Consider the following 12,550-nt stretch of genomic DNA (forward strand, 5'->3'; position numbering starts at 1 on the left):
GATTGCCTTGTTTGACCTGTTCTACAGATGATAATGCTAGTTCTAATTTAATCCAAGCTCAAATTCAGGTGACAGCCCTGATGTCCCCACAAGTTGAGTTATACACTCACAAACTGCATTTGAAATAGCATCTCCGTTTGCTTGGACCTGAAACTACAGCAGCACATCAGCAGTAAGTTACTAAGCAGATATGTTGTTTCTGGTAAGTGTTATTTCAGAACTGAGTATTTTAAAAATGTGACTTAAGAGAATCGCTACAAACTCATGTGATTACTGGAAAAATCTGCTCATGTTATAACTGTAACTGGATGCGCACAGTGCTTGATTTTGTTTAGATTGAAAGAGCCGTGTAAATAAATGTTACAGCATAGAGAAATAAATAGCCTTGAACCAGTGAAACTAATTCCACATCATCAAAGAAGTTTCTTGCATATCATAATCTTCTAGATCTTGTTCTTGACAATTTTTGTGATAACTATTAATGAAAAATTAATTGAAACCAAACAAAAACTTTAATAAAGAACAAAGAATGTCAGTCGTGTTAGGAACTTGATGCGAAAATGACATTAAAAAGCTTAAAAAAATGTAATTTCTGAATGTTGCATTTTTTAGCAGTGTTTACAATTAATTGAATATGTTTGCTTTTCCCATTCACCCCACAGTATATTGTTACACTGTGAAGTGTTCCATCACTCTCCAAAATTTATCTTTGAGTACAACATCAACAAATATAGACAATTCCTCAGGAAAAATTCACTGCTTACTTACTGAATTTAGCGTTCGTATACACCCTTTTGTAGGTAGAAGCCATCTACCATTCTGTGTAATTTTATTTCTTTTCTAAATATTTATGTGACTTACATTTTTAATTTAATGACAATGAAATGGAAGTGAAAACGGAGGTAGGAAAAATTATCCATATTTACGTTACCCCCACCTCAAACCTTGCTTCAGAAAGAGATAGAGATTCACATATGATCTTACCTTCATTCTCCTTCAACACATGAAGCAACTTACCATTTGTTATTCACGCATATATTCCCTAAGAAATTATTATTAAGTCACTAACACTGAAGACCACCACATTTTTCTCGCAAATAAAATACTACAGTCAGAAGTCAGATTAAAGAAAATCATGAAAGATAATACTGGTTTTGAACATTGTGTCTTCTATTTCTTTAGTAGTCTTCTAGGACCCTATTCTGCTCTCTGCCAGAGGCATTGTTCAGCAGCCTTAGGATTTCACTGCAACTGAATGGGTGAGATTTCTTATCACAAAGATCATGTGAAAGTGTAAGAGAGATTACTAACAGGAGGAGACAGTAGGTGCTGAATACAACTTTGCATGGCCAGAATATACCTTAGTCTCTTTGGACTGGTCTACCTTACTTTTTTGGCCAGAGTACCTTAAGCATCCAAAGCTGTAGCTAGTCTTTCCCAGTCTTCTCTCTGCAATGTGAAGTTGCTCTATGACTGTCATTTAAGGCACTTCAAATGCAAGGTTGTTAATTTAAATGCTGACCGTTATCTAATGGTATAAAACAATTTCAAAGGACAAATCTAATAAAATGTGAGCTAGTCATTTACACGTGGAAAGATCACCAAATTTTTATTTTGTCTTGCGCACATGAAATATGAATAAGTCAGGGTCAGTTACTTCTGGAGCTCTACAAGGACTTTCTGTTTTCCAGTAACTGCATTACTCCGGTCAATGTAATGTCACTCTGACAGCAGTAATTTCCTAGCAGATACAATCTTTCATATTTATAGAAAGTGATATGAATTCTGCTGATGGCTAGTGACATTCTGCCTAGACTACAGGGACAGAGAGAGATCCACTCAAGAAATGAGTGTTATACATTAGAGCAATATTTCACATGTTAATCTCTAGGAGAATAAAATTATCCTAAAAGACACATAGCGTTTAGTGTTCTAAGGAGCTGTTCTAAGAACAGCTGGCAACAAAGAATCAGTTGGCAATCATAGGTGGCAATCAAAGAATCTCAGTTGGCGAGAATCAGCGGCAGGGATGGTAAACTCTGCAGCTGAGTGCTAGATCAAGACAGACATGCAGTCCCTAGAGCGAGGGAACCTTTAGGAGGGAGCCAGAGGCAGGTGATTCCCGAACCCCAGAAACAGCAGCTCTCATGAGGGAAGCTAACATGATGGGGTGCTTTCCCAGAAGCATCTGAGGGAGATTTAAATAGCTCTTAGGGAGCACCAATGACCAGGAACATGGCAAACAGGTGCAGACAAACAGGGCATGGCACATCAGAAGGGCGAGGCAGTTCAAGCAGGCAAGGGCACGTAAGGAGGGCATGTGGGCAGGGCACTGGACCTTGGCCAGAAGTACCAGGAGAACATGGTGTCCACTTGGCAGAAAATTAAGGCCTCTACAAGCTCCGCACCAGCCTCCCAGACAGAGCCCCAGTGGCTGCACGCTGCCACCGAGATATCAGGCTGCAGGGCGTGCCCCACTCCTCACACTGGTATCAGATACCAGTGGGGAATTCTCCTGTGGGAGGTGTGCCTGGGTGGAGGAACTCCTCTGCTTGGTGACAAACTCAGGGAGGAGGTGAGCAGGTTGAGAACTATCAGGGAGCATGAGAGGCAGACTGACTACTGGAACAATGCTTTATGCTCCCTGTCTCAGACCTATCAGGCAGGCATGCCTTGTGTGACAGAGGTCTCCCCATCCCCTCTCCATCCACCTGAAGAGAGAAATTTAGGAGATAGAGGGGAATGGCAGCAAGTTCCCGACTAGCGCAGCAGGCATGTGTCCCCTGTGTCAACCTCAGCCTCCCAGGTTCCCTTGAACAACAGATACCCTCTCCTGAGGGGAGCAGTCTTAATTTCTAAGTGACTACTTGCTGTCATTTCTAACCCACCAATAACCTCTGCATCTTTGCTGTCACTTGGAGTACGAACCCCCACTTCTTCTAAGGAGGCAGATCAATGGGCCTCGGTAGCACAACATCCCTCAGACACTGGAGTGTGTATCTATAATGTTTTGATTGCCTTGAATTCAGTGATGGAGATGATAGGGTCAAGAGTCTATGGGTAAAACTCCGTGGAATGCCCAATAAGGGAGATACCGTGGTGAGAGTCTACTATAGACCACCTAGAAAGGAAGAAGAGGCTGACAAGATATTCTACAAGCAACTGGGAGAAGTCTCTCAATCGCTAGCCCTTGTCCTTGCAGGGGACTTCAACTTACCAGATGTCTGCTGGAAATATCATGCAGCAGAATGGAAACAGTCTAGAACATTCCTGGAGTGTGGAAGACAACTTGCTGACTCAACTAGGGAAGTTAATGACCAGAATACGAAGACACCGTGCTGGACCTGTTGTTTGTGAACAGAGAAGGCCTTGTGGGAGATGTGACAGCTGGAGAACAACTGGGGCACTATGACCACAAAGTGACAGAGTTCTCAATTCTTGGAGAAGTAAGGAGGGGAGTCAGCAGAATTGCCACCTTGGACATCTGGAGGGCAGACTTTGGACTGTTCAGAAGGCTGGTAGATAAAGACCCCTGGGCAGTCCTGTTGGCGCAAGAGCAGGCTGTCCCCATGTGCTGAAAAATGAGAGAAAACCAGAGGGGCTAAAGCCCAAGTAGAACTTAAATTGGCCAATTGTGTGAAAGATAATAAAAAATGTTTCTACAAATACATCAACAACAAAAGGAGGGTCAAGGAGAATCTCCATCCTTTACTGGATGCAGGGGGAACAACAGCGAGAAAGGATGAGGATAAGGCTGCGGTACTCAATGCCTTCTTTGCCTCAGGCTTTAATAGTGAATTAAGATGTTCTCTGGATATTCAGCCTCCTGAGCCAGAAGACAGGGAGAGAGAGCAGAACAATGCTCCAGTGATCCAAGAGGAAATGGTTAGAGACCTGCTCAGCCAATTAGACATTCACAAGTGTACAGGGCCAGAAGGGATCCATCCGAGGTTATTGAAGGAGCTGACAGAGGTGTTCACCGAACTTCTTTCCAGCATCTACCAGCAGTCCTGGCTAACTGGGGAGGTTCCACTTGAGTGAAGGTTGGCAACCGTTATACCCATTTACATGAAAGGCCAGAGGGAGGAGCCAGGGAACTACAAGCCTGTCTGTCTAACCTTGGTGCTAGGGAAGGTCGTGGAACAGATCATCTTGAGCGCTATTACACAGCACACACAGCACGACCAGGTGATCAGGCCAAGTCAACATGGGTTTATGAAGGACAGAGCCTGCCAACTAACCTGATCTCCTTCTATGACAAGGTTACCCACCTAGTAGGCAAGGAAAAGGCTGAGGATGTACTGTACGTGGACTTTAGTATAGCCTTTGACAGTGTTTCTCGAAGTATTCTGCTTGAGAAACTGGCTGCCATTGGCCTGGACAGGCACACTATCTGCTTGGTTAAGAACTGGCTGGATGGCTGGGCCTGAAGAGTGGTGGCAAGTGGACTTACAGCTGGAGGCCAGTCACAAGTGATGCTCCTCAGGGCTCAGTGTTGGGTCCAGTTCTGTTCAATCTTTGTCAGTGATCTGGATGAAGAGATCTGCATAGGCAGGATTGATGGGCTGAGAGCAATGGGATGAGGTTCAACAAGGCCAAGTGCCACGTCCTGCACTTGGAACAAAACAACTGCACGCAGCACTACAGGCCTGGGGAAGAGTGGCTAGAAAGCTGCCTGGCGGGGAAACGCCTGGGAGTGTTGGTTGACAGCCAGCTGAACATGAGCCAGCAGTGTGCCCAGCTGACCAAGAAGGCAAATGGCATTCTGGCCTGTGTCAGAAACAGCATGGTCACCAGGACTGGGCGTCATTGTGCCCCTGTACTTGGCATTTGTGAGGCCGCATATCAAACACTGTGTTCAGTTTTGGGCCCCTCACTACAAGAAAGACATGGAGGTGCTCAAGCATGTTGAGAGAAGAACAGCAAAGCTGGTGAAGGGTCTGGAGAGCAAGCCTTATGAGAGGCAGCTGAGGGAACTGGAGTGTTTAGCCTAGAGAAAAGGAGGCAGAGGGGAGACCTTATCACTGTCTAAAACCCTCTGAATGGAGGCTGTAGTGGGGTATTGGATTCTTCTCCCAAGCAACATGTGATACGATGAGAGGAAATAGTCTCAAGGTAAACCAAGGGAGGTTCAGGTTAGATATCAGGAAAAATTTCTTTACCGAAAGGGTTATCGGGCACTGGAACAGGCTGCCCAGAGAAGTGGTTGAGTCATCATCCCTGGAGGTATTTAAAAGACATGTAGATGAGGTGCTCAGAGATATAGTTTAGCAGTGGACAGGGACAGTTTGACTTGATGATCTCGAGGGTCTTTTCCAACCAAACTATTCTATGACTCTACTAATATTTCACAGGGAGAAAAATTGAGACAATCGATTCAAAGGTAAAGAGATTACAAGCTCTGCCTTTCCTTTATAATTCAAAAAAAGAATGATCTAGTATTAAATCCTATTTCAGTGCACGTACATTTTTTTCTTTTTGCTTTCTTTTTACACGGGGAAGGGAATGGAAGAAGAGAGACAATACAAGCAGGATTTGAAAACTCCCAGACACTAAGAATATATCATGCCTGAGCAGTAAATAACCCCTTGGTTCTCCAGTCATTAAAAAAATCTGTTCTTAAAATGAAGCATTTTGTAGAGCTAACAAGCTTGAATTTTAGCCTAGCTTTAGTCTTCAGGTATTGGATTTTGTTTTATTTTTGTGCAGCTGAATAGAAAGTCTTTTATTGCCAAAATTTTACTGCTCACACAAACTGCTTCCATCTTAATTGCTCTCTTTAAATAAAAAACAGGTTGGGTGCCTTAGCTCTACTCTTCTGAAATGTATTCAGTACCATATTCATACTCACAATTTTTGTCTAAATCCTTAGCAATTTATAATTATCCCCTTTTCCCCTAGGGTTGCCAGGCCAGCATGCAGAACTCCACAGAGGCTACACCTCACTCACATAAAGAAATAGTATGAACTTCCTTTTCCTTCTCAGATTTTTGCTGCCATGGTACACAGTAATAAACAGCGATCAAGAGATTTGTTGGTTATTCTCAAGCTCAATAAATCTCCTTAAGGATAGAGTCAAGAGCATCTCTAGCATAAATAAACTCAGAAATGTACTGGAGAATAAAATTTGTGATTACCACTTTAACCTTGTGTTTACAGCTTGAGGTTTATCAATCTGAGAAAAACATGTCATTCTTGATCCTTGCAGTACAGAATCCACTTGAGTAACACAGACCTTCTATCAATACATCACAATAAGACTATTACCATGTTTACACTTTAAACTGTATTTATGAATTAAAAATTTAAACTGCCAGGAAGTCATGTTTTACCTCAGTAGAACCTGTAGCAATATCAAAAGAATTAGATCTGCAGCATTTTTTATCTTGATTATTAAAAGAATACTTAAACATCCTAGAATACCGTTAAAGAACCTAAACTACCAAATATCATTAATTGTGTTGACATAAATCAAGAAGGATGATGGCTAAAGTATTTTACTGCCAGTAGGCCTAAAAAAACCCCATATTTTCTTACAGAAAAAGAGGCTTTATCTTCTGAACTGTCATGCTATGGTTCAAATAACTGAAGGAAAAACCTAACTAATTTTCTAATGCTTCAACTATTCTGCATTCAAAGATCCAATGGATCAAATTTATTTACCACAGCTGTCCTCATCACTATCATCCTCACAGTCAGCTTGACCATCACATCTTCTGGATGCCAGGACACACCTCCCAGAACGGCACTTGAAGTGACTGGGTGAACATTCTGTCAATGACAAGTAACAGGGAGAAACACGACTTAATCATAACAAGCAAGCTTAATCATCACATGAGTACTTATGCACTTATCACTGTGACTGTTTTGGAAGGGTAAATGACAGGAACAGAAAGCCTGTGCGATACTGAACTAGAACTATGTAGCAGTCAAGACTCTTAACAATTGCATTGTGGAATGGAGTGGAATAATATATTCCAGAGCTCTTCCTCACATGCTACTCTTTGTCAAATTTTACAGCTTTGCCAAATAACTGGCATACAGTAGTTAGATTGTAGGCATGGATTTTTGAGCTACTTATCTTACTGTTTTTGTGTTGTGTGAAGCAGAAATAGAACATCTGATGTGTTGAAATGAGTACGAGCGATCCCCAGCACAAATATATTTGTATTGGCAATTATGCGGCTATTTGGATTAATGAAAACACCAGATATTTATCATGCAGTTGCTTGGGTAAGTTTTAGGAGTCAATAAACAGTTGTACCAAAAATATCACCAATGAACTCAGAAGCCTTAGCAAATAACATTCAAATCATAAAAGGTATGTGAATGGTAACATTTAAGTATAACTCATTATGAAAAAACTAAAGTTTACAATGCATACTGTCCTGGCCAGCTGTATTCTTCGATTCAGAATTGACTGGGAGAGAAGTTGAGCAGTTCAGCACATTGTAATAACTCTACCAATTATAGCCTAAGTTGGAAAATCACCTATATTTTGTAATAATAAACATTTTAAACTTTTCCAACAATACCTCTTTCAGCACTAAGGTGATCAATAAGCAGTGAATCAACTTACTACACAGAGTCCATCTAATTAAAGTAAGAAACTTTTTTAATTACAATTTTTATAAGTAAACAGGGTTTATGCCTAGAAATAGAACACATTAGTCCTGTGTGCAGTAGTATATTTAAAATACAACCATTCTATGTCACCTTTGAAAGTCAAATGATCTAATAACACAGAGGGGGGGTTAAGACATTTGATACCTGAGAAAAGAAAATACTTCATTTTTCTTTAACTCACCTGTTGTGGAAAAATCTTAGTTTCCCTTTCCTATACAGTTCTGTGTAAAACTGAAGAATTCCATTCCATCACCCCACTGTCATAGAGGGAAATTACCTCCTTGTCTCTCAAGAGCCTCATGACAGAGGATTTCATTAATATGGTATTGCACCTCTTTATAAAATCCTCACAGTGGTATGTGTGCACATGGACCTTGCTTGAAAAAATGGTACTATAAACGCTTCACTGTTTTTTTATGATTCTTTCTAGTATATTCACAGCAATATATCTTCACCAAAAGAGCTACAGACTAACTAGCTTTAGTCCATTGCTTTTTTTCTGAGCAAGAACAAGATTGTGGCAAGATCATCAGGAGAAGAAAAGTGAGAACTGAACAAAATCAGAATATTGCAAGAGCTGTAGGACACACAACTTCACTATTTTCCCAGCTACTTTACTGGCATTTTGGCAAGAAAAAGAAAACGCATATCAGAACCGCCATTGATCTCACATCCGATGACCATTGCGGAAGAAAAGCTGCACAGCTTCTCTCTTCATTCATACAAAGGACATCTAGAAGCACTCAAGGTAATTTCATTCCTTTGTTCCATGTTCAGACTCACAATGATTAGTGTTATGGTTGAGCCAAAAAACCTGCAATTTGTCGTTTGCTACTGAAGATGGTTTGGCACAACTCTCTACAAAACCTTCCCCAAACAAAAAAAAACCAAAAGCAAACAATATCTGTCAAAGACATTAACATTACAATATTTTTCTCAGAGGTATTACGGGGTTCAGCTTTTTTAAGGTTGCCAAGAGTCTTTCTCCTGGTTAGCAAAGCACTAATATATCATCTAAATACGTAAAAAAGTGAAGAATACTTAGCAAGCAAGCAGCAGGCGTAGTGTTAGCAATTCTCAAACACTGACTTTCACAGATTGAGGGAAATTGATCCTTCAAGTAGATTTCCTATGGGAACTTCCTCTTACCTGACACCAGTAAGTATTCACATTCCCTGAAACCCAGTTTGGAATCTTTTCCACAGTTTAAATATTTGAAGAGGAGGTATGGGGAAAAACAATCAGTGACTTTGGGAACCTAATTAAGTCTTTAATTTCCTGTTATATGTATTTATAGAAGTTACCTTCTACATCTTCATCTGGTGTTAGACAGGTTTGGTTGTCTGAATCATCATCTGGAAACTGAGTGCAGTCAGTATCTTCCGGCCACTGCAGACCTACAATCCCAAGCACAGACTCACAGCGTTCCTTCGACTGTACACATAACGTCCTGAGGAAACAAAGTGGAATTGCACGAAGTAACTGAGTGAAAGTCCTAGAAATGCCCAGTTGCTTCAACAGCAAGTTCAGTTCTTTCAAAAAAAAATATTCTTCTCTTGTGTTCTTTACTTTGAATAAAACTTCATGAAGACTGTTAGAGTTAAAATATAAAGCATTACTGTCAAAATAGTAATACCAAGAAAATGAAAAGCCTTGCAAAGCAGGTACAGATGTTTATATAGAGAGAATAGAATTAAAATTGTTTAGTTATACCACCTAGAATGAAAAGAACAGATCAGTGCACCAGTATTAAAAATTCTAATACATCTCTAATAAGTATATTTTATAGTAGACGCAGAATTGTAACACAAATTTGCAATCCATGGTTGGAAAGTGGACTTCAACTTGAAAAGTTTAACACCGGAAAACTGCATTACCTGAAATCTATTTCATGTTTACAGGAAAAGGCAGATAGAGCAATACATACGTCCTGTTAAGCTCAATCAACTACTGATACCCTTGTACAAGAGGCAGCTATTTTGCAAAGGCAGCAGCACATTCTCAGAATACAGTTTCTGTGCACAGAATATAATCTTCTGCCTTCTAAGAGCTTCAAACTGTAGTTAAGTAGATTTAGACTGATATATCAAATGTATTTTATTTTTTTCTGCCCCACATTCTTAATTAACTCAAGAGTTTATTGGTATGAGGCTATATGTGTTTTCATTTCTATAACATTTTCACATTTTTATCTGTGTCAGAAATTCTTCCTAAAATGCTGTAGTAAAGCAAATACTACAGATCTCATGGGACTCACCACGGTATCCCTTCCTGACAAAATCACTGTCTATTTCTGATCTAATGTAAGAGAGAAATTTAAGACGTTTAAAATAGTCAATCTGATCAAAATGTGATGTTCCCTGCTTTAAGCAGGTAGCTGGATCAGGTGACTTCCACAGGTCCCCTTCAAACTAAATTATTCTACAATTTCGATGAGTTCCTCTTTGTTTAATATTTAAAATCTGAAGGCTACTCAACTGTATTTTGATACTCCCCAAAATCTGTTAGCTAGGTGTGTAGTTGCTGAGCCAAAGAGCCTATAATATAACTTTTGCCCTCCTATATTAGAATAAGTTAGTCCCATCTTTATTCATTACACTGTTTTCTTAAAAAAAAAAAAAAAAAAAAAACAAACAAAAAAATCTTGATTTTCAAACAAGCAAGTCTGAAACTTCCCAGCTATCTCATATATAATATTCTACCTTTCCTGTTAGGTTCCTATGTAAGAATTGCACGATATCTATGTCTTAGCAAATTTCTCTGTGACTCATTCTTAACTTGCACTAAGAAGCACATCACTAGAGAAAGAAATGTTATCCATTTGTCAACAACTTCATGTGGCACGAAATCTTAGGACAGCTATCACTTTTTTGAATGCACTTTTCTTCCACTGCAGCAGATGTTAATTGATTGATACTGCCAGGGTAGGCCCAATAAGAGAGAGATATAGTATGAGACTGACTACCAGTCAGTAGCTCAGACAGATCTGCCTCTTGATCAGGTTTATTAGCAATCCTAACCTGCACCAACTGGCTTAGTATGTGTCAGCAGTGTGCCCTGGCAGCCAAGAGGGCAAATTGCACCCTGGGGTGCAACACACACAACAGAACCAGCTGGTCAAAAGAGGCAATTATCTCATTGTATTCAGCATTGGTACAGCCTCACCTGGAGTACTGTGTGCAGTTCTGGGCCTCACAATTTAAGAAGGATGTGAAGGTCCATGAATGTGTCTAAATGAGGACAACAAAGCTGGTGAAATGGCTGGAAGCAATGTCCTGTGAAGAGCAGCTAAGGACTTCGGGCTTGTCTATTTTGGAGAAAAGAAGGCTGAGGGACAACCTCATTGCTCTCTACAGCCTCCTGAGAAGGGGCAGTGGAGAGGGAGGTGCTGACTCCTTCTTCCTGGTATCCAGTCATAGGACACCTGGGAATGGTTCAAAGCTGCACCAGTAAAGTTTTAGACTGGACATTAGGAAGCATTTTTTTACCAAGAGGGTGACCAAACACTGGAACAGGATTCCTGGGGAGGCGGTCAATGTCCCAAGCCTGTCAGTGTTTAAGAGGCATTTGGGCAATGCATTTAATAACATGCTTTAACTCAGTCAGCCCTGAGTTATCCAGGCAGTTGAACTAGATGGTCCCTTCCAACCTAAAGGGTCTATTCAATGTATCTATTAAAGTGATACTTATTGAAAATTATTGAACTGCTATTCCTCTCCCTGTTTTGGATACTTCACATGTTAGTCAAACTCGTGTAATGAACTGCATTTAATGGTTCTCTGCCTTTTGCTATGAAATTGCAAGCTAAAATTTCTGGTATTTACAATGGAAACAGAAAATTGGGAAAGACTAACATGGCAGACAATTTCAGTCAAGTATTAAATGAGGTATATTATAATACCTGCAAGGTGGGATCCGCTGATTTGTATGGGGGTCACATTTTGGTACTAAGATTGTACAGGCAAAAAACATAAGGTACTTGTAGCAGTTGGTCTGAACCAAGGCTGGGAAAAGAGAAGACTCCCAGCTGATAGAGGCTTCCTTCTGCGTCCTGTGGCCCAGGTAGTTTGGGTAATAAGTATAGTTGTAAGGCAAGTTCATACAGAGTTCCAGAGTAATTGGTTCACACTGACCTTTCACAGAAAGAAAACAAAAACAAAGAAACACAAATGATGTGAGGTTAAATGAAATACAGGAGAAATAACTACAAGCATTTAACAAATTTATCAGTCAGAGGATTTTCTTTCAGGCTTGAGAAACTACAAATCTCACAGCCCCAGACTCCATATGAGTCTGTTCGTACTAGTAAAGAAAGGCATCCTCTGCCTACCTAATAACCTATTCAGACTTGTATTCTCTTACCAATATGCAGTAACTTCCTGAGTAACATCTTAACTTTAACATGCTACAATAAACCATTCTTTAAAACCAGCTTCATTGTTTTTTGAATCAAGTTTCTGATGATTTTCAAGAGCTCCTGTACCATACAGCAACACACTGCCTACTGGTGTACTCTGCTACCATAACACACCTCATACTGGCTGGACAATTGTCAAAATTAAGATAACTGGGATCATAGGATGCTTTGGGTTGGAAAGGATTTTAGAACGTCTCCACTCTAACATCCTGCTCAAACCTTGGTCTGATCAGGTTTCTCAAGGCTTTATTCAGTTGGGCCTTGAAAAATCTCTAACAACAGAGACTGCACAATTTCTCTGTATAGAAAACAGAAGGAAGGATATTTTATTTTATTTTATTTTAACTTTTGCATCCTGAGATCTGAAGGAAAAATGAGGACACTTAGGTTTTGTATTGCACCAACACTGAGTAAGAGGCACTCTACATGCTAATAATTTAATTCAGGTAAGACAGAACGGATAACAGAAAGAATTATAAGCAAGACCAGAATAAATGCAACACCTAC

General features: G+C 40.1%; 1 protein-coding gene across 6 annotated transcripts in view; it reads right to left on the bottom strand.

Annotated features, from left to right (window-relative positions):
- Positions 1-12,550, bottom strand: part of CORIN (corin, serine peptidase) — a 136,729-nt gene that overhangs the window by 23,345 nt on the left and 100,834 nt on the right. For all 6 annotated transcript variants that reach the window (XM_054064705.1, XM_054064707.1, XM_054064704.1 and 3 more), the window contains 3 exons: positions 11,528-11,759; positions 8,931-9,076; positions 6,664-6,771 (listed from right to left, as the gene is read on the bottom strand). In XM_054064705.1, the coding sequence (XP_053920680.1) occupies positions 6,664-6,771; positions 8,931-9,076; positions 11,528-11,759 (486 nt within the window). The remainder of the gene's footprint in view (positions 1-6,663; positions 6,772-8,930; positions 9,077-11,527; positions 11,760-12,550) is intronic.

The sequence above is a fragment of the Cuculus canorus genome, chromosome 4 (genome assembly GCF_017976375.1).
Source record: "Cuculus canorus isolate bCucCan1 chromosome 4, bCucCan1.pri, whole genome shotgun sequence".
NCBI classification, from domain to species: Eukaryota; Metazoa; Chordata; class Aves; order Cuculiformes; family Cuculidae; genus Cuculus; species Cuculus canorus.